Source organism: Muscardinus avellanarius, assembly GCF_963383645.1.
Source record: "Muscardinus avellanarius genome assembly, chromosome: 7".
NCBI lineage: Eukaryota > Metazoa > Chordata > Mammalia > Rodentia > Gliridae > Muscardinus > Muscardinus avellanarius.
The window spans coordinates 28,494,698-28,515,673 of record NC_137793.1 but is presented as its reverse complement, the minus strand read 5'-3'; the positions used below and the strand labels follow the sequence as shown (position 1 = coordinate 28,515,673).

Here is a 20,976-nt window from a genome sequence, read left to right as displayed (position 1 = left end):
TGCATGCACAGGCAGTGCTTGGTGAGAAAAACTTAGGCAGGCACAGTGGAGATAGTACAGGAAGTGTCTTGAAAAGGAGTTAAGAAGCTGTACCTAAGCACCTATAATTTTTTAAATTAAAAAAGTTAAAGGTTTAAAAATATCAGAATGTACATATACCAACTATCACATTCAGTCCATAAATGCCTTTAGGTCATACATTGTTCAGCTTATCTTTCTGGTAGATAGTTTTTGTAAAAATTCATTAATTCATGAGCAAGTTGCCTCTGGTCCAAGAAAATGTCCTATGGTTTAATCAGACTTAGATTTAAAGAACAATGTTCTCAATTTAAAAATAAAGTAGTACAAAAGGGCTAAGAAAACCCTAACAGTGCAAATCATTGCAGAGAAAGTCTGTTGCAACTCTTTTACAAGCTGGCCTTCAGAACACAGGAAATAGGTTAAAAAAAATAGCCTTAGTTTATAATACAATCGTTCTCAAATCAATTTTTAGTACAAAATTTCATAAATCAGGCCTTCTGTGGATCATATACAATAGTAAAGGCTAAATTCAAATTCTATATTTTACAAACAAGTCTGAAAACGGAAGGAGTAAAGTCTGGAGGAATGGTCTCTGGATGTTTCTACTGGCCTCAAAAAAGTAGTGCTACAGGATTTCTGTGCAAAGAGAATATGTTGTTCAAACATTTTCCTATTTCAAGGCATGAAAATATTATATTGGATAGAAGAAACAGGAAAATTACATAACATATTAAAGATAGGTGCAAATGCACCAATCCCTGTCTAGCAGTATATAAAGCATATTGGGCTCAGAATATGTTACTAGCACCTGGCTTTCATACTTTGTCCTTATATCAAATAATCAGATTGAAAATTCAAATCATCATTAAAATTCCTTAATGGCCATACCTCACTCCCCTATATTCAGATTTTCACAAGTTTGCAAGTAAAACTGAGGTTATCTTCTGAAGGTACTTGACTACCTCCTGCTGGGAAGATGAATGCCATTAACTTGGGGCAGGAAAGGCAGCAAGAGCTCCAGCTGTGCAAAAAGTGAGAAGTGGTCTGAAGGGATGAGTGGGTGTGGGCAGCCACTGATATTATTCTCAACTAGCCAATGGTGGTCCAGAGGTCCCAAGATGCCTAAAGTATTCAGCTGAGGTTTAGAATAGAAGATATAGTCAATTATACCCTGAAAAACAAGAATAGAAAAAGACAAGGCCCCACATAAGATAACACTGAAATACTGAGTGTTTTCAAGACATATCCTTACATTCATGTTTGGTAAACAAAAGAAACAAAACTTACTAGCTGGTAGGTAGTACTATAGAAATTAATGGTTCCACAAATGTCAAATTTAACATAATGATGTATTCTTCCTCTCTGGATTTTTACTATATCTCTAATGAGACCTAAAAGGCCCTTCATGATATTACCTCTGTTTCTCTTTTCTAACTTCATTTGTGCCATTTAACTTGCATTCTGTCATACTAGCCTTTTGGTGGTGCTGGGAGGGGGGAGGAAAGCATTTTGTGGATGATAAGCATTTTCCTGCCTCATGGTCTGCACAGGTGCTATCATTTCTGGAACACTTCCTTCTACTTGTCATTGGTTAAATCCTCTCAACCTTTAAATGTAAGGTTAATAACATTTTCTAAAGATATCCCTGAATCCTGCTCCCACCTACTTAACACTTCAACCACTGACTCTCTTCCCTTGTTAAATGTGTAATCACATACTCTTGTGTGGGATTAAGACCTGCCTTTTATTTTTAATTGTTGTGGTACCGGGGACTAAACCCAGTAGTGTTCTACCTCTGAGCTATAGCTCCCACTCTATTTTATTTCTTATTTTGAAATAGGGTCTCACACTAACTAAGCTGCTGAGGCTGGCCTCCAACCTGCAATCCTTCTGTCTCAGCCTCCCAAATACTGGGAACAGGTGTCACCCACTAGGACTGGCTTACATACCCACATTTTATTTTTATTTTTTAATTTTTTTATTTAATTTTTATTTTTTATAAGTGGAACATATTAAGAGTGGTGTACATTTTAGATTGTGCTTCATGCCCTCTCTCCTCCCCCCAATAGAGAGTGTCCAGGTTAATCGTGTTGTATTTATGCTATTACACATATTCATATGTAGCTCCTCCATTGAACAACCTCAGCTTTCTTCCTCTCCTATCCTTCCGTTCAAGCTTTGCTGAGATTTCCCCTCCATCATCTGGAGTCCCTCTGGTATTACCACTACTCCCTAGCTTGGACATATTAGAGAAAACATATGTCCCTTCTCTTTCTGTTCTTGACTAATCTCACTTAACATAATGTTCTCTAGTTCCTTCCATCTTCTTGCAAATGCTATTATTTTATTTTTCTTTATAGCAGAATAGAATTCCATTGTGTGTATTTCCCATAATTTTGCATCTGTTGATGGAGATCTAGGTTGGTTCCATATTTTGGCTATTACAAACTGTGCTGCTATGAACATAGGTATGCATATGTTAAAGTAGTTCTCTGATTTCAGCCCCTTTGGAAAGATACCCAGGAGTGGTATAGCCAGATCATACAGTGGATCCATTCCCAGTTTTCTAAGGAATCTCCATACTGATCTCAATTGTGGCTGAACTACTTTGCACATACCCACATTTTAAAGAACTATGGAAGTTTTAAAGATTTGCTGTTCAATGGGGATTTTTAAAAGCCTATGAATCAAGACACACCTTGAAATCAAATGTGTAATTTGTGTAAGGCATCAGGCCACTCTCATAGGCACTCTTTAACTTAAAACCATGGGTGATCCTTCCATTGGTCATTCCATTCTTCCCGTTACAGCTGAAGTTTGTAAGACTTTCATTATATCTCAGTTCCTTAAAGTCTTTATGATTTGTTTCAACTCCACCAGTACTTAAATATTCTACAACACCTAAATGAAGAGAAACATACTTTCATCATTGTCAAGAATATATAATGATCAAATCGTAAAGATTGTGCAATAGTAAATAATTTTAAAAACCACATATATTCCCACTTTCTAAAATGTTCCATTAAGATTTTCCAGACCTTGTCCTAATTCCAATTTTATATAGTTATCACTGTAAATTATTTTATACTTACCCTATATTCATTTAAAACCACAGCTCACAAACATGTCTTCCTAATACCTTTCATTAATGGGCCAGAGTATATATGCTAAACTAGTTTGTTGTTTCTGTGTGTGTGTGTGTGTGTGTGTGTGTGTGTGTGTGTGTGTGTGTGTGTGTGTTACTAGGATTGAAACCTAGGGGCACTCTACCTCTGAACTATACCCACAGCCCTATTTTATTCTTGGTTTTGAAACAGGGTCTCACTAATATGCAAAGGGCCTCACTAAGCTGCTGAGGCTGGCTGCAAACCTATGATCCTCCTTGTCTCAGCCTCCTAAGTACTGGGGTTATAAGTATGTGCCACCATGTCAGGCTCATTGTTTCCACTTTCAAAAAAGAATTAAAGAGCTGGGCGTGGTGGCGCACGCTTGTAATCCCTACGCTTGGGAGGCAGAGACAGGAGGATCACGCTGGTTCAGAGCCAGCCTTGCTGACTGAAGAGACCCTGTTTCCAAATAAAAAAAAAAATAAAATAGGTCTGGGAGTGTAGCCCCGAGGTAGAAGGGCTTCCAGAAACCCCAGTACCACACACACACACACAAAATTAAAGATAATACCATCTTAGTATGTAAATTTCTGCTTATGCTGAATTCTTTCAAGGCATTTTAAGCTCTAATCGTGTGTGTGTGTGTGTGTGTGCGCGCGCGCGTGAGCACATGAGTTTACTAAGGACTAAATCTCCAGAGACTGCTATACCCTAAACCCTGTTTTTTTTTTTTAAATTTAAACAAGGCCTTACTAATTTGCTGATGCCAGCCACTAACTTGTGATCCTCCTATCTTAACCTCTCAAGTACTGAGATTAAAGGCACGTGCCACCACATCAGGCAAATCTTGAGATTTTGTGTTATTTTATATACTGCCAAATATGGAGGTAAGTACCCCGCAAACATTTTCCCAGCATAATATGGGCTCTGTAAATAAATATATTAACTTTCACTTAATTAGTTAGCAAGATTGGGCATTTTCCCAAATGTATGCTACTTAAATACTATACGCTTTTTTCTCTTGACCCTCAGTTACTTTCTAGCTATACAAGGGGTAGAAAGCATGTAAAGAAATTGCCAGCCAGGAGTGGTGGTACATGCCTGTAATCCCAGTACCTGGGAGGTTGAGAAAGGAGGATTGAGAGTTTAAGGACAGCCTCAGCTAATAGTGTGACTCAGCAATTTAGTGAGTCCCCATTTCAAAAATAAAAAGGGCTGGGGTGTAGCTTGGAGGCAAAATACCCCTGGGTTCAATCCCCAGTACCACAAAGAGAAAAAAGAGAAAGAGAAAAAAAAAAAAAAAAAGAGAGAGAGAGAAGGGGGAGGAGAGAGAGAGAAAGAAAGCAAGCAGGAGGGAGGGAAGGGGGAGAAAATTAAGAAATGGCCACAGAATAATCTTCAACTCCTTCAGTAGCAGTAACTCCCAAACAGCTCGATTAGAAGGATTAAAGAATTACAGAATTATTTTTCCTGAAAACAGATTTTAAAAGTTTTTCTTCATAATGGCTCTTATCTTATTGTGATGGCAATTATGTCCTAACAAATTTATCTACTACAAATGTATATAATATGTGTGTTCATGCAAGAAAATCCAAAGAAAAGCAATCTTATATGTATAGAGTATAAACAAGGAGTGAAAACACAAAAAAATTAATCATGATCCTTCTGTATGACTCCCAAGTACTGGGATTAAAGGCATGTGCCACTATGCTCAGCTCACATATCCACATTTTAAAGCTTTATTGAAGTTCTGAAGACCTGGTGTTAGGGTTTTTTTGTTTGTTTGTTTTTGTACTGGGGATAGGACTAAGGGGGGCATTCTACCTCTGAGCTACACTCCCAGCCCTATTTTTTTGTCTTTATTTTTGAAACAGGGTATATCACTGAATTGCGAAGGGCCTCACTAAGTAGCTGAGGCTGTCCACGAACCAGGATCCTCTGGTCTCAGCCTTCTGAACACTGGGAGCTGTTAAGAGATTTTTAGAAGGCCATAATTCACTGGGCATGATGGTGGACAATCCCAGTACTTGGGAGGCTGAGACAGGAGGATCACAGGTTTGTGGCCAGCCCAGCTACTTAGCAAGGCCCTCTGCAACTTAGTGAGACCTTGTTTCAAAATAATAATAAAATAGGGCTGGGTGTGTGGCTAGAAGGTAGAATGCCTTTGGATTCAATCCCCAATACCCCCCCCACCACCACGCTTTATGAATTGAGACACACACCTTGAAATCAAAGGTATAATTTGTGTAAGGCATCAGACCACTCTCATAGGCACTTTTAAACCTAAAACTACAAGTAAGCCAGGTGTGGTGACGCATGCTTGTAATCCCAATACTTGGGAGGCTGAGACAGGAAGATTGCAGGTTCACAGCCAGCCTCAGCTACTTAGTGGGGCCCTCTGCTCTTTAGTGAGACCCTGTTTCAAAAATAAAGAATAAAAAATAGGGCTGGTGTAGCTCAGAGGTAGAATGCCCCTGGGTTTAATCCCCAGTACTGGGGGGTGGGGGAATAAGAAAACCAACCACCCTGGGGGGTGATCCTTCCATATCTCATTCTGTTCTTCCCATTGCAGCTGGAGTTTGTAAGACTTTCAGTATATTTCAGACTTCGATTATAGCATGCTATTACAAGGGGTATGGTCTATTCTCTCTACTATCTTCAGAATAGTATTTGTTCATGGTCAAGCTTTCTGCATTCTACTTTATGATAAAGAGCCAAGATTTTTTTTTTTCTTTCTTTCCTTCTTCTTCTTCTTTTTTTTTTTTTTGGTTAAAATCAGTTGCCAGATCTGTGAAAATGAGAATTTCAATTTCCACCCAAGGCATATTTTTCTAAACAAGTCAGCAAAAGAAACAAAAATTTTAGAGTCTATAATATATGGCTGGCCAAATTATATTACCTCATGTCAGAATCCTAAAGAAGTTGTCATGATAACCTTTCAGTAGTTGGAATTATATATGACTTGAGGATAATAATAATAATAATAATAATAATAATAATAATTTTAAAACCTCTATGCTCTTTAACAAGTTATTTTAAGTTAACAGGTTGAGTATCCCTTACCCAAAATGCTTGGGATGAGAAGGTTCTAAATTTTAGATTTTGGAATATTTAAACCTATATAATGATACTGGGGATAGGATCCAAGTCTAAACACAAATTTCACTTATATTTTATGTAAACCTTGTACAAAAAGCATGAAGGTAATTTTATGTAATGTTTAAATAATTTCATGCATGAAACAAAGTCTCATGGTGTGGAATTATCCCCTTGTAGCATCATGTCAACACTCAAAGTTTCGAATTTGGAATATTTTGGAGTTTTGGATTAGGGATGCTTAACCTAAAATAACTTACATGTTTATCAAAGATGATTAATGTCCTTCCTCCTTAGGGTTTCCAAATACCATATTTTTTTCTCTTCAAAACAGTCTCCCACCTGACACAATGCAAAACATTTAAAATATGCTCATGACTGCCACCACATATTAAATTCTAATTTGGACTAAATTTAGAATTACCAGAAACAAACTACTTTAAGTCAAAAGCATTCTCATTCTATATGAACTAATATTTTTTTCTTACCAGAGTCTGGCAAAGAATTAAGATCTGCACACAACACAAGTGGAATAGTTCCAAATTCTCCCAATACATTGGATTTGAGGCTTCGAGAGGCTTTATCAATAATGTTCTTCACTTCTGAGAGGAACATCATCGTTTGTACCAACTTCACATCAGAATATTCAGGGTCCCAATGCATATGAGCATTTGCCACAAGAATAAGTTGTTTTTCTGTTCCAAAATGTGACTTTCCAGCTACATTAAATAAAAGAAAACAAAGAAACAGACAAAGCCCTCCCATCAGCCCATAGATTCTGAGGAAGTAACATTGCAAAGTTTCAGAAGAGAAAAGAACCCTAAAATTTACCTAACAGTTTCCATTCTGGTCACTCACTATGCTGTACAATAAACCTGAGCAATACATCTAAACCGCTGGATGATACTTCCAGCACAGGGGAATTTACTACTTGTATACAAATAACCCATTCTATTTGGGACAGCTTAATTTTCAAGTAGTACTTTTTCCTTGAAACTTTTGGTCTTAGTTCAGTTGTCTTCAAACCTAAAAACAATTTATTTATTTATTTTTATGTTTTTGGTGGTACTGGGGATGGAACCCTTCTACCTCTGGGCTACAATCCCAGACCTATTTTATATTTTATTTGGAAACAGGGTCTCTTAAGCCAACGAGACTGGTTTCGAACCTGTGCGATCCTCCTGTCTGCCTCCCGAGCACGGGGATTACAAGCGTGTGTCACCACACCCAGCAAAATTGTTATTTTAATACGCTTTTATTGAAGCATTATAGTCTCATGTCATAATGTAAGTCATGTTCACAGCGACATACATGCACATTACCCTCTCCAAATTAAAACTAAGTAGTGATGGTTGTAGTGTTGTACACTGTACTCCTAGTACTTGGGAGGTTGATGGAAGGATCTAAGATTCGATACCAGCATGCAGTAATTTAGTCAGACCCCATTGCAAAATAAAAAGGGCTGGGGTATAACTCAGTGGTAGAAGTCCCCTAGGTTCAATCCTCAACACCATAATAAACAAATATCTATAAACATTCTTTTTTAGATATATGTAAGACAGCTGTTAAGTTCTATCTTCCATCATTACTGTCCCTTCACATTAAAACCCCCCAATTTTAACTGTTCAAAGGACAGAAGATTCAATTCTCAGCATGACAGTCACTCTAATTTGAAATAATTGGACGATTTCCCAAAGCTCAGGACCGTGAACATTATTATAAATGAACCAGGGAAAAAAGTTCTTTGCTGATAAGAAATCATGGAAGTGTACAGCATTTGTATCCCTGAACAGTTATTTTAACTACTAATACAACATTTCTTTTACGTGAAAAATTCTTGAAGGAAAGAAATTTACTTTTATTTATTTTCTAAAGCTTTATACCTTTTCAAGCTTTGTGATACTTTTCTGGGCAATGCTTTCTTGTCTTAAGCTTTGTGGTATTTTAGAAAAGATAAATTCTCACTGAGTTTCTTCAGGTGTTGGATAAGACCATTAATACATAATGAGATTTCTGCTATAATTCCTTTTGAAGATATCTAATCAGAACTATTAAATTTTGGAGGTCAATTTTACAGGAAGTGAAAAGGTCACTCACATGACATTTCAATCAATTCCTTTCGAAGTTCTAGCAGAACTGCAACGCCAATGTTATCTTTTGTCATGACTCTGTTCAGCATAGCTTCAGACCCTTCTGAATTTGCCATTGCTAGCTGATTAAATTCAACAGTGTGTTTCTGAACCAAAGTAAATCTAAAACAAAAACAAAAACACACACACAAACATAGAATTGGGAATATCAAGATAATAGCTTTGTGGGAAATATAGCTCTCCCAAACTTCCTAAACAGATATGGCACTTAAATCACATTATGGAAAATACTCCACACTTAGCACAAAGCTTCCCAGGTCCATTTAAAGTTGTTTTCAGTCTATTGCTGATACATATAACATCTTAAAGTACTGTTACAAGTTAATGTAATGCAGTCATCTTTCGTTTAGAATGTTGGAATATTCCCATCTTGTAATTTTTAAGTAATTCTTTTGCAAAGCATGGGTTTAAGAATCCCTCTACCATCCTAGAGGGAAGGTTAAGTACATAGTATTTTAATTAACAATTGGAGTTAAAGCCCTAGTAAACACCTGAAGAAACAGCAGCACTGTAAGTATGTCTGTAAAACAAAGTTATTTATGATGACTAAAAACAAACAAAACCTCCCAAGTCAAGAATATTGTTTCCTGGACTCATAGTGCCTCATTCTCTTACCTGCTGATTAGTTTTTAGAGACTTGCCCACTACCCTGCAAATACTGGTAACATTTTTCTTTTTAAGGAATAAAATGGACTTACTTTTCTGTCTTGAAGAATATTGCACAGCCATCAACATGTTTTCTTTCTTGTTCTGACATTGTCCTAGCTCGAGATTTAGGACTAAAGAATCCATTATAGCCACGTTCTTTCAGTTCTACCAGAAAAAAACTGTAATATTGTTCTGTTTCAACCTCCTGAAAAAATTGTAAATAGCAGTTACTTCACAAGACAAAAATTAGTCCTACCTATTACCTCTGTATGTATAGTTTGAAAACTCAAATCTTCAAAGAACTGAACTGCAGATTAAAATCTGTATCATTTTTTCAATGTTAGTTACCTGAAACCAACTGTAACACTGATTCATCATTTATAGGCATAAATTGCCAAGATAATTTTTTGTTGTTTAGGAGAAATGAATGGAAGACACAAAAAGAAAATAGAAGGAACTACACAGACAGTAATTTCAGAGCCACAAGGAGAAAGTGACTTGCCCAAGATTATGTATAAATTTGACAGTTGGATGGAGAAGGCAAAGTTATAATACATAACATTCATACATTGTGCCCTAATAATTCTAGTAACATTGCTGGGCGTGGTGGTGCATGCTTGTTATCCCAGGGTTTGGGAGGCTGAAACAGGAGGATCGCATAGGTTTGAAGCCAGCCTCAGCTACTCAGTGAGGCTCTCAGCAACTTAGTGAGACCCTGTTTCCAAATAAAATATAAAATAGGTCTGGGAGTATAGCCTAGAGATAGAAAGCCTCTGGGTTCCACCCCCAGTACCCCCCCCCCAAAAAAAAAAAGGTCTGGTAACATTGGCAGTAAAGCAAAATTTTATCTAGGCAATGCCATAATTTCAGTAACTTTTCCACCCAAATAAAAAAGAATGTGCAAGGACAATGTAGAGGTAGATGAATATTTATTTATTGGTACTGAGGATTGAACTCAGGGCATTCTACCTCTAAGCTATACCTGCAGCCCTATTTTTATTCTTTATTTTCAAATATGATCAGATGGGTATGGTGGCGCACGCTTGTAATCCCAGTACTTGGGAAGCTGAGAGAGGAGGATCGTAAGTTCAAATCCAGTCTCAGCAACTTTGTGAAGTTCTTAGCAACCGAGACCTTGTTTCCAAATAAGAAATGAAGATCAGGCTGGGGTTGTAGTGTGGAGGTAGAATGCCTCTGGGTTCAGGACAGACAGACAGACAGACAGAGGGAGGAGGGAGGGGAAGGAAGGAGGGAAGGAAAGAAGGGAAAGAAAGAAAAAGGAAGGAAGGAAGGAAGGAAGGAAACAGGGTTTCTCTCACTAATCTGAGAAGGGCCTCATCAAGTAGCCGGGGCTGGCCATGAACCTGTGATAAGCTTCCAAATTACTAGGATTACAAGTGTGAGCCACCACACTTGGCTGAAAGATGAATATTTAACTGTCGCTGCATATACTTATAATGCAGCTTAATCTACTTGTTTAATTTGGCAGCACAGTGCTGCAAAGTCAAGTAGGTAGTGCTCTTAGAATTTACTAAAATTTTAAAAAGCCAGTCTTTTAAAAACTGCTAAAGCTAGGATTTAAAATGTGTTGGTGTAATGATTAAACTATAGTTGGTCCCTCCTTTGTCAATGCTAGGGAATTCTTGCAATTTAAAAACTCTTCTATATGACTTACCTGAAGACTTATAATATCAGCATTGCAGCTCAAGATTTCTTGAATAATGGCCTTTTTCCTGTAGTCCCAATTTAGTGCCCATGATGGACAGTAGCCGTATAACTGCCGGGTCGCATATTTATCACAAAGAACATTATAGCACATGACAGAAAACAAGGCTGTAGGAAAGATAACTTTACTTATTCACACACGTGGCGGAAAAAAAAACAACAGAATTAATTTCAGTAATAGTTTTCACTTAAATGTTAAGTTTGACTTTATTTATTCCAAGCTATATTCACTGAAAAGCTACTATATGCCAAAGATGAGGGAAATGAAGAAAGATAGAAAATGAAAGGACTGATAGAAGTTAGAATAAAATGTGTTTGTTACTTGCTATAGAGGTACACATAGAAAGTTTGGAAGCTAAAACTAAGACCTTGCTGGATGTGGTGGTACATCCCTTTGATTCTAGTTCTTGGGAAGCTGAGACAGTAGAATCATAGGTTTAGCTATCTTACTATCTTACAATTTTCTAAGTCAAATATGTTTGGAATATAGTAGGATTTGGAAACTTATATAGAAAGATTTTTATATACTTATTACAAATGGAGCGCTGATACTTTATGGCAAGGTTTCTCAAAGGTGGCATCACTGGCATTTTGGGTGGACTCTTTGCTATAGGGGACTGGGCTATGCACTACAGGATGTTTAGCAGCATCTGTGGCCTGATCCACTAGATGCCAGTAGTACTTTTCCCAGTTCTGATAATCAAATTTATTTCTAGACACTGTCATATGTCTCTTGGAGGATAAAACTACTCCCATTTGAGAAGCACTGCTTTGCTTTCTATATTTTAGCATACAAAGGGCAGGTGACCAAGAAACTATTGAGCATGTAGAGACTAAGTAAAAAAGAGTTAAAAATAAGGCTACCAACCAGTTGGCCTTGTTCTGTCTGGTTCTTGTAACATAATCCAAGATCTTGGCGGTGGTTGTTCTGTTGAAACTAGTTGAATATAGAAAACATATAATTAAGCAATATGCTTACAGATCTTCCTAATAAAAAGGCTTAAACAAATGACCACTTACTTCTTTTTGCAGTACCTGACAAATTATCAAGCAAGTAATTCAGTAGCCTTCTTGTTCCATCTGGTTCCTGATAGAGGTTCAATATGTCCTGGGTAAGTGGATTTCCTGAAAATGTTTAAACTATGTAAGTGAAACCAATGTAAGTACTAAAATATTTCAAAATATTTCAAACCTGAAATTATCAGATCACCTATAGCTAAAAATTATCAGATCATCTATAACAATGTTATAGTTAGTAATGATTTGCCAAACTACAGAAAATGTTATTTTTTCAGTTTTTTATGTGAAAAACAAAAATTTATACCACGCTATAGAGGTTCTGAAAAAATATTAACGATGTGATATCAATCTAGAATTGCTCTAGTGGTGCTCTATATCTGATGTGAGCCCATTAAACCAACATTTCCAATAACAGAGATGGCTATAATCAAGAGAACAAAACTACAGTGGGGAGAAGGGGGCTGGGATTAAAAAAAATCCATTATCATGAATCAGAGAAATAAAAATTCAAGCACAAAAGCACAAATTGCCCATTTTCTTTCTGACAAGAAAATATCCTAATGACAAATCTAAGTCTTATATTTGGATTTTAAAGAATACTAGTGAATTAAGTAACAAGACCAAGAAGACCGTTTAAGAGTTAACTTACAGGGGTTGTCTAAAAGGTAGAAGGCAAACTCAACAGCTGTTACATAAATGCTAAAAATAAAAGCAAATATAATGACTTACAAATACAATCAAGATTTTCAAGTAATTCTCAGAAGGACTTCTTATGCATAAATGAGGAATAAGCACAGTGTGGTGTTTCAAACAGCCAGGTGCCTGTTCATGCCACACAAGTTGTTACTGGGAATGCCACATTTAAGAAAGCCCCATTTAAGAAAGACTATAGAGAAAGTCTATGGATTGAAGACGGCAGATAAAATGGTGAAAAATCTTAACCAAACCAAGCAAAGAAAAATGAAAGGATATAAGCACTTTCTCCCTTTATTCTCCTGTGATAAGCCCAAAAGACAAAATGAGGACAAGTTAACAGGATCTGATAGGAATGGCCAACTCAGAAGATGCTAATAAATATTAGAAGTATCTAAAGTGTAATGCCAACACACTGTGAGGTAGTGGAGCATCCTTCAAAGAAGTTATTACGTGGATAGCCATTACATGGATAGGAAAAACAGCAAAGTTACTTGACTTTTAAGATCTTTTTCAGTTTTAATACAGAATTTTAAGAATTATAAATGTAAAAATGTGCTACTGTAAGTACAAAATGTGTCTTTGCAAGAAGATAAGTTATAAGAGTTGTGTTCTCACATTTACACAGATCTTCATTTCTACCACAGCCTTTTTAATTATAGTCCTGGAGATATGTACAGACATAACCTGTAAATGTTAAGCATATCTTGAGAAAATTTTAGCAACCCAAAATGCCAAGTAAGTAACAGATAAGCACTACATTTTAGCCAGACTTAAACTGATGCTGTCTTTTACTACTTTCTTTCTTTCCTTTTTTTTCTGGTACTCGGGGTGGAACCCAGGGGCTTTTCTACCTCTGGGCTATACTCCCAGACCTAGTTTTATACTTTATTCAGAAACAGGGTCTCACTAAATTGTTAAGAGCCTCACTAAGTAGCTGAGGCTGGTTTTTTAAATTTTTTTTTTAATTGGTGCCTTGTAATCATATATCACATTGGAGTATAAGACTTGAGAGGATATACAAGCACACAGCATCCAATTAGCCCTCATCCAGGCCCCATCCTATTCCCTCCCCCTCCCTTGATCCCATGCTTGTTTGGTGATTAACTTTGATACATTTGTTTATGTACCTCCTGACTTTTAAAGAGGCTCCATCCTCCCCTATTCCATACTATAGGGCCCTTTCTATAGCTCGACCTCTTCCTGTTGCCCCTTTCCTCCTAGTTTTTGCGGATTAGGGGAAGCATCTGATTTTTATTTTCTGCGATATTTCTCTGTGCATGCTTGTGTTGCAAGTACCGATCCCACTCTTGACAGCACCAGTAGTGGCCTGGCTACCTGGGGGACTGATCCAGAAATCGCTGGCTCAAGCAGCAGCCATGACACCAGCCTAACCCCTCAGCTGGCTCCGATCCCGGCCTCAGAGGCCCCAGCACCAGCCTTGCCTTATGGCAGGCTCCGATGACGGCCTCGCTGGCCCAGCCCTGGTCAAACCCCTCGGCAGGCTCCGATCCGGCCTCGGAGGCCTCAGTAGCGGCCTTGCCTCACAGAAGGCTCCAATGCTGGCTGCTGGTCCCGGCACCGGCCTAACCCCTCAGCAAGCTCCGATCCCAGCCTCAATACCAGCCTGGCCTCACAGCAGGCTCCAATGCCGGCCACTGGCCCCGGCACCGGCCTAACCCCTCGGCAGGCTGTTATCGCAGCCTCAGAAGCCCCAGCACCGGCCTTGCCTCACGGCAGGCTCCGTTGCTGGCCGCTGGCCCTGGCATCGGCCTAACCCCTTGGCAGGCTCGGATCCCAGCCTCGGAGGCCCCAGTAGCGGCCTTGCTTCACAGCAGGCTCTTATCCTGGCCTCAGATGCCCCAGTACCGGCCTAACCCCTCAGCAGGCTCCAATCCCAGCCTCGTAGGCCCCAGCACCGGCCTTGCCTCACGGTGAGCTCCGATGCCAGCCGCTGGCTCTGGCACCAGCCTAACCGCTTGGCAGGCTCCGCTCCAGGCCTCGGAGGCCCCAGCAACAGCCTTGCCTCACGGTGAGCTCCGATCCCGGCCACAATGGCCCTGGCACCGGCCTAACCCCTCGGCAGGCTCCGATCCCAGCCTCGGAGGCCCCAGCACGGCCTTGCCTCACAGCAGGCTCCTATGCCGGCCTCGCTGGCCCCAGCACCGGTCTAACCCCTCAGCAGGCTCTGATCCCGGCCTCGGAGGCCTCAGTAGCGGCCTTGCCTCACGGCAGGCTCCGATGCCGGCCATTGGCCCCGGCACCGAGCTAACCCCTCATCAGGCTCTTATCCTGGCCTCGGAGGCCCCAGCACCAGCCTTGCCTCGCGGCAGGCTCCAATGCCGGCCTCACTGGCCCCAGCACAGGCCTAACCCCTTGGCAGGCTCCGATCCCAGCCTCGGAGGCCCCAGTAGAGGTCTAACCCCTTGGCAGAATCCGATCCTGGCCTCGGAGGCCTCAGTAGCAGCCTTGCCTCATGGAAGGCTCCGATGCCAGCCATTGGCCCCGGCACCTGCCTAACCCCTCGGCAGGCTCTGATCCCAGCCTCGGAGGCCCCAGCACCGGCCTTGCCTCACGGCAGGCTCCGATGCCGGCCGCTGGCCCCGGCATTGGCCTAACCCCTTGGCAGGCTCCAATCCCAGCCTCAGAGGGCCCAGTTGCGGCCTTGCCTCACGGCAGGCTCCGATGCCGGCCACTGGCACCGGCACCAGCCTAACCCCTCGGCAGGCTCTTATCCTGGCTTCGGAGGCCCCAGCAGCAGCCTTGCCTCAGGGCAGACTCCGATGCCGGCCTCGCTGGCCCCAGCACAGGCCTAACCCCTCGGCAGGCTCTGATCCTGGCCTCGGAGGCTGAGGCTGCTTTTGAACCTGTGCATTCTTCCTATCTCAACCTCCCAAGCATTGGGATTACAAGCGTGCACCACCCCACACCACTTTTTACTACTAATGAAAAAAAAAATTAAAAAAAGAGAGGTGACCACTAAATTCTTATGATCATTGCTTCTGAGATGTTTCTTTTAAAAACTATTCAACTAAGCAGGGCATGGTGACACACACTTGTAATCCCAGCATTCGGGAGGCTGAGACAGGAGGATCGTGGTTCACAGGACAGCCTCAGCTACTTAGTGAGGCACTCTGCTGTCGGGGCCTGCTTGGCTAGACCGGGATAGGGCGGTGGCTCAAGATGGCGCCTAGGCATGTTGCCATGTCACGAGGCTCACGAGGCTGGCGGTGCCCTGAGCCTGCGCAGTGAGCCCTATCAGGCATCCTACGGATGATCAGTGATGCAGCGCCTCATGCTACCACCAGCCCGCCTATGAGAGAGTTAGAAATGTGCATGCCCTAGCTGTGGGAAACTTGGGGTTGGTGGAGTGATGAGGGTGGGGTTAGGAGACTGATATATATTTGCCTGCTGTGTGCATTGAGGGAGAAGCATTAAAGAGGAAACATCATCAACCGAGTCGGCGTTCGTGTGTTTCTTCCCTAGGCTCTGCTGGTCGGAGCCTTAGAGACGGGACACTCTGCAACTTAGTAAGACCCTGTTTCAAAATAAAGAATAAAAAACAGGACAGGGGCTGGGTGTGGTGGCGCACACTTGTAATCCCTGCACTTGGGAGGTGGAGACAGGAGGATCGCGCAGGTTCGAAGGCAGCCATGCTGGCTTAAGAGACCCTGTTTCAAAAAAAAAATTTTTTTTTAAGTATAAAATAGGTCTGGGAGTCTGGGAGTGTAGCCCAGAGGTAGAAGGGCTTCCAGGAACCCATGTACCACCAAAAAAAAAAAAAAAAAACAGGACAGGGTGTGTTGCTCGGAGGTCGAATGCCCCTGGGTTTCATCCCCAGAACTGCAAAAAAAAAAAAAAAAGTAAAAACAAACAAATAAATAAAAATAAAAACTATCCAACTATCCCCAAACAGAAGTATCTTTTAAGACTCTAACAAATGCAATTAGAGCCCAATTATGTATTTTTCCCCATATCTATTTTCTTTTGTTCTTTTTGGTGGTACCGGGGTTCCTGGAAGCCCTTCTACCTCTGGGCTACACTCCCAGACTTAGTTTATTTTTGGAAACAGGGTCTCTTAAGCCAGCGCGCTGGCTTCGAACCTACGTCATCCTCCTGTCTCTGCCTCCCAAGCGCAGGGATTACAAACATGCGCCACCATGCCCAGCTCTATTTGCTTTTTGGAATTCCTTTTTTTGTGTGTGTGTGGTACTGGGGTTCCTGGAAACCCTTCTTCCTCTGGATTACACCCCCAGACCCATTTTTATATTTTTATTTGGAAACAGGGTCTCTAAAGCCAGCGAGGCTGGCTTCGAACCTGCATGATCCTCCTGTTTCTGCCTCCCAAGCCCTGGGATTATAAGAGTGCACTACCATGCCCAGCGCTGTAATTCCTTTTTTTTTTTTTTAAGTTTTAAATTTTGGTGGTACTAGGGGTTCATGGAACCCAGGGGCTTTTCTAACTCCAGGCTCTATTCCCTCACTTATTTTATACTTTATTTTAAAACAGGGTCTCACTAAGTAGCTGAGGCTGGCTTTGAACCTATGTGATCCTTCTGTCTCAGCCTCTCAAGCGCTGGGATTACAAGCGTGTGTCACCAAGCCTGGCTTTTTTTTTTTTTTTTTTTTTTTTTTTGCAGTACTGGAGATTAAGCCCAGGGTCTTGCATGCCAAACTATTTCCCTATATGTTTTTTAAATTTTATTTTGAGACAGGATCTCACTATTGCCCAAGCTGGTACTGAACTGGGCATCTTCCTGCCTCAGCATCCTGAGTAGCTGGGATTAAAGGTTTACTTTAGTGTATTTGCCTCACTTTTATGGCATTCCCTTAAATTTAAGCAATAAAAGGGAGTAGAAAAGCTTGGGGAGGGAAACAGACCACATAAAACTTGTGTGCATATATAATGTATCACTATGAATCTCAGCTTTTTACTTATTTTGAATCTCACTATGGTACACAATTACAGTACACCAATACACACACACACACACACACACACACACACACACACACACTCTCTCTCTCTCTCTCTCTCTCTCTCTCTCTCGCTCTCGCTCTCGCTCTCTCGCTCTCTCTCTCTCTCTCTGTCCCATGCCAGCAAAGACCAAGTGGGGAACTTAGATTTCTACGTTCATGGAGAAAGCAGGAGATGCCCCAGTACTTCTGATGGAGTAGTGTCAGAGCCAAGACTTTCATCCCATCCTGGTACCCTCTTCCTCCATCAGTAATGAGGCTTCCCTCTCATTCCCTTCTGGGAGTGGTGTCAGAGGAAACCAAGTAGAGCAAGCACTTTCACCATCTCCCTGCAGTAATAAAGCCACACCAATGCAGTGTCTGTAGAAATCACATGGAGAGCCAAAACTACTACCTATGCTCAGCAGCAACAAGGAGTTCCTACTCCCAGGTGTAAACAGATGCTATTTGGAATCTGAATTTATTCTTCCTCTTGTAGGAAGGAAGATAGTGCCCCTGCTTCCCTTGCCAAAAACAATGTTAGAAGCCAGCTAAAAGGTTTAATTACGATCCAGAGTCTTTCTCTTTTTTGTTTTTGTACTAGAAATTGAATCCTGAGTCTTTGTACCTCTGATCTAGATCTTCTATCCCCCCACTTTTACTTTTTATTTTTTTGAAACAGGGTCTTGCTAAGTTACTGATGCCAGCCTTGAACCTACAATTCTCCTGTCTCAACCCTCCCTGTACTGGGATACTAGGTGTGTATCATCATGCATGGCTGGATTATAATTAAGTCTAATTTCCAAATGAAAATCACTTATCACATCGATAATCAGAAAGATTCAAATGGAAAAAAGATAAACAAGATTCCAACACCATGATTAATAATAAATGGTAGGTTTATATGAGAAAGATAAAGCAGTCTTAAGACAAACGCTTCAATGAGAAAATTATAAACATGCAAAAATAAATGAAAAAGGATTTAGCAAAAGCAAGTGTTGTAATAAACCATTTAAGGAACCACATGAAAATATTAGAACTGAGAGATTAAAAATAAAAGCTCAGTGCATATATTCAAGAGCTGAATAGTAGGACAAATGAAAATGAGTGAATTAGAAGACAGACCAGAAATGACCTAATGTGAACAAAAAGAAAACAGATGAACAGATTCTGAAGGACCTGAGACAGACTATCCCAAAATACCATGTAGCTTAGCCTACTGCAGCTCAGGCTCCCAGCCCATACCCTATCACTCCCTTCTGGGCTCTGCCAAGGGCTGGTATGTGTGTGAGAACTACTGTGTATGGCTGTGAAGACTGTACTCCCAGCCCTGCAGTGGAATCACCCCAGCCTTTGGGGCCACTGCCCTCATTTTCTCTTGGCTGTCCTGAATTTTGTTCATCCGGGAGGTGTCCAATGTGATGAGTGTCAATGAGGACCAGGAGATGGAGTCAGAAGCATTATGTTCTATTTATGAAGGAGATGAAAGCTTCTAGGAATTCAGTTTCACTTTACTATAGGATAGGTGAAAATAGTGATCCCAAAGCCTTCTTAATAGAGATTTTCTGGACAGAAACATATCCCTAAACATCTCCAATTATATCTATGAATGCTTTAATAATGCCACATCATGAACTGTAAAGTAATGTATATTAGACAAGTTACAGGAAGCAGCGGAAGTTAATCTGCTACAATATAGGATAGGTGAAAACAGTGATCTCAAAGCCTTAACAGAGATTTTCTGGACAGAAACATATCCCCAAACACCTCCAATTATATCTATGAATGCTTTAATAATGCCACATCATGAACTGTAAAGTAATGTGTATTAGACAAGTTACAGGAAGCAGTGGAAGTTAATCTGCTGCTTAGAACTGCTGTGACCTCTACATTGTTTGAATATGCCAAGGACAATAAAGAACAGTTCATGGAGAATCACCATCCCATTAATTCTACAACATCCCTAAACAATATCATCTCAGTTGAAACTCCTAGTAGAGTACACCCCCATTAAGTAAGAAAAAAAGGCACAAAAGAATAACTTTCAAAAGCCCAGAAATGGAAGTTGGCTGAGAAAACAGATCATAAAAGGGAACTTCAAGACTGAAACTGGGATGATGTGATGCTGTGAAGCATTTAAGCAAAACTGGCTCTAAAGAAGATGAATAGCATGTGGTATATTTTGAAACAAAGAGTATTCTTAAAAAGTTCATCGCTCGGCATGGTGGCGCATGCTTGTAATACCTGCGCTTGGGAGGCGGAGACAGGAGGATGACGTAGGTTCGAAGCCAGCGCGCTGGCTTAAGAGACCCTGTTTCAAAAATATAAAATAGGTCTGAGAGTGTAGCCCGGAGGTAGAAGGGCTTCCAGGAACCCCAGTACCACCAAAAAAAAAAAAAAAAAAAGTTCATTAACTTTCATTACTGTTTTCTGGTATTGAGGTGGCTATTTACAAAATGTAGTCTTTCTGTATGTTTCTAACATAAAAACTGTCAGTAGTAAGATCATAAAAAGAATTATTTTCACAAATTTGCCCTAATAAAAGGTATAAATGTTACTGTTTAGTATACTTTATGGAGCCTATTGAGCTATATATATATATGGACAAATATGAGGAATAACAGTGTTAATTTATATAATCTTATTCTAGTGGATGTAACAGTTTTTAAAGGAATATAAAGCCCTTTTCAAACTGCCATCCCAATAGAGCAAAATGTTAAGTGTATGGTTATTAGATAGCATAATTAATATTAATTCTCATTTTTAAATCTTTCTTTTGCTTAATTACTGAAGCATAAATTGCTTCACAAAAATTTAAACACAGGTATTTGAACTTTATATGATATTCTTTATAGCTCCTTTTATTTTTCAGTGGTGAACTGCTTCTCTTTAATAAACTGATCTATTTAAACTTTTCTCTTGATTTGGATCAACATGTTTGATCTTGAATGCTTTTAGCAAAAAGATGTGTCACGGCCGGGCTGGTGGCACACACTTGTAATCCCCGCGGCTGGGAGGCGAGACAGGAGGATCGCGCAAGTTCGAAGCCAGCCTCACTGGCTTAAGAGACCCTGTTTCCAAATAAAATATAAAATAGGTCTGGGAGTGTAACCTGGAGGAAGAAGGGTTCCATCCCCAGTACTACTTAAAAAAAAAAAAAATGTGATAGGAGAAGATTAAAATAAATCTGCCAAATACATTGGAAACCATTTGAGTATATGCTGGCTCTTAATTAAAAATTTTCTCTTTGCTGCATATACCAGGATGAGAACAGAAGATGCCTTAATTTTTGTATTGTTGGAGACAATAATTTTAATAAACTCCTATTTATTTGCTATTGTGATGTTTTGTTGGATAAATGAATTGTTTAAATGGGTTTAATACAAAACTACATTTAGTTTTATAGTGCCTTCAAGTATTCAAATGTATTTCTCAGCCTCTTTAGTAAAATAAACAGAAGTCTTTCAAATGCTGAACTGTTATATGTGCTTGATTTTTTTTCTTCATTAATAGAGAAAACTACTGATATAGTTTTACTAGGAAAAGTCACTGGTGTTGAT

The 20,976-nt window shown here is 40.1% G+C and overlaps 1 protein-coding gene and 1 pseudogene across 5 annotated transcripts in view; one reads left to right on the top strand and one right to left on the bottom strand.

Annotated features, from left to right (window-relative positions):
* Window positions 1–979: 979 nt before the first annotated feature.
* CNOT6 (CCR4-NOT transcription complex subunit 6) overlaps window positions 980–20,976 on the bottom strand; it is a gene marked incomplete at both ends in the record, with an annotated part of 54,093 nt that continues 34,096 nt past the window's right edge. Inside the window, 8 exons of one of the 4 annotated variants that reach the window (XM_080698814.1) lie at window positions 980–1,192; window positions 2,720–2,922; window positions 6,713–6,943; window positions 8,322–8,476; window positions 9,073–9,227; window positions 10,698–10,870; window positions 11,616–11,684; window positions 11,768–11,872. In XM_080698814.1, coding sequence (XP_080554940.1) covers window positions 980–1,192; window positions 2,720–2,922; window positions 6,713–6,943; window positions 8,322–8,476; window positions 9,073–9,227; window positions 10,698–10,870; window positions 11,616–11,684; window positions 11,768–11,872 — 1,304 coding nt within the window. The remainder of the gene's footprint in view (window positions 1,193–2,719; window positions 2,923–6,712; window positions 6,944–8,321; window positions 8,477–9,072; window positions 9,228–10,697; window positions 10,871–11,615; window positions 11,685–11,767; window positions 11,873–20,976) is intronic. The other 3 variants (XM_080698815.1, XM_080698816.1, XM_080698817.1) reach the window with 3 other exon arrangements.
* Window positions 18,838–19,585, top strand: LOC308265255 (RWD domain-containing protein 4-like; annotated as a pseudogene). The gene is made up of 2 exons: window positions 18,838–18,976; window positions 19,153–19,585. The product of its transcript is annotated as an RWD domain-containing protein 4-like (transcript).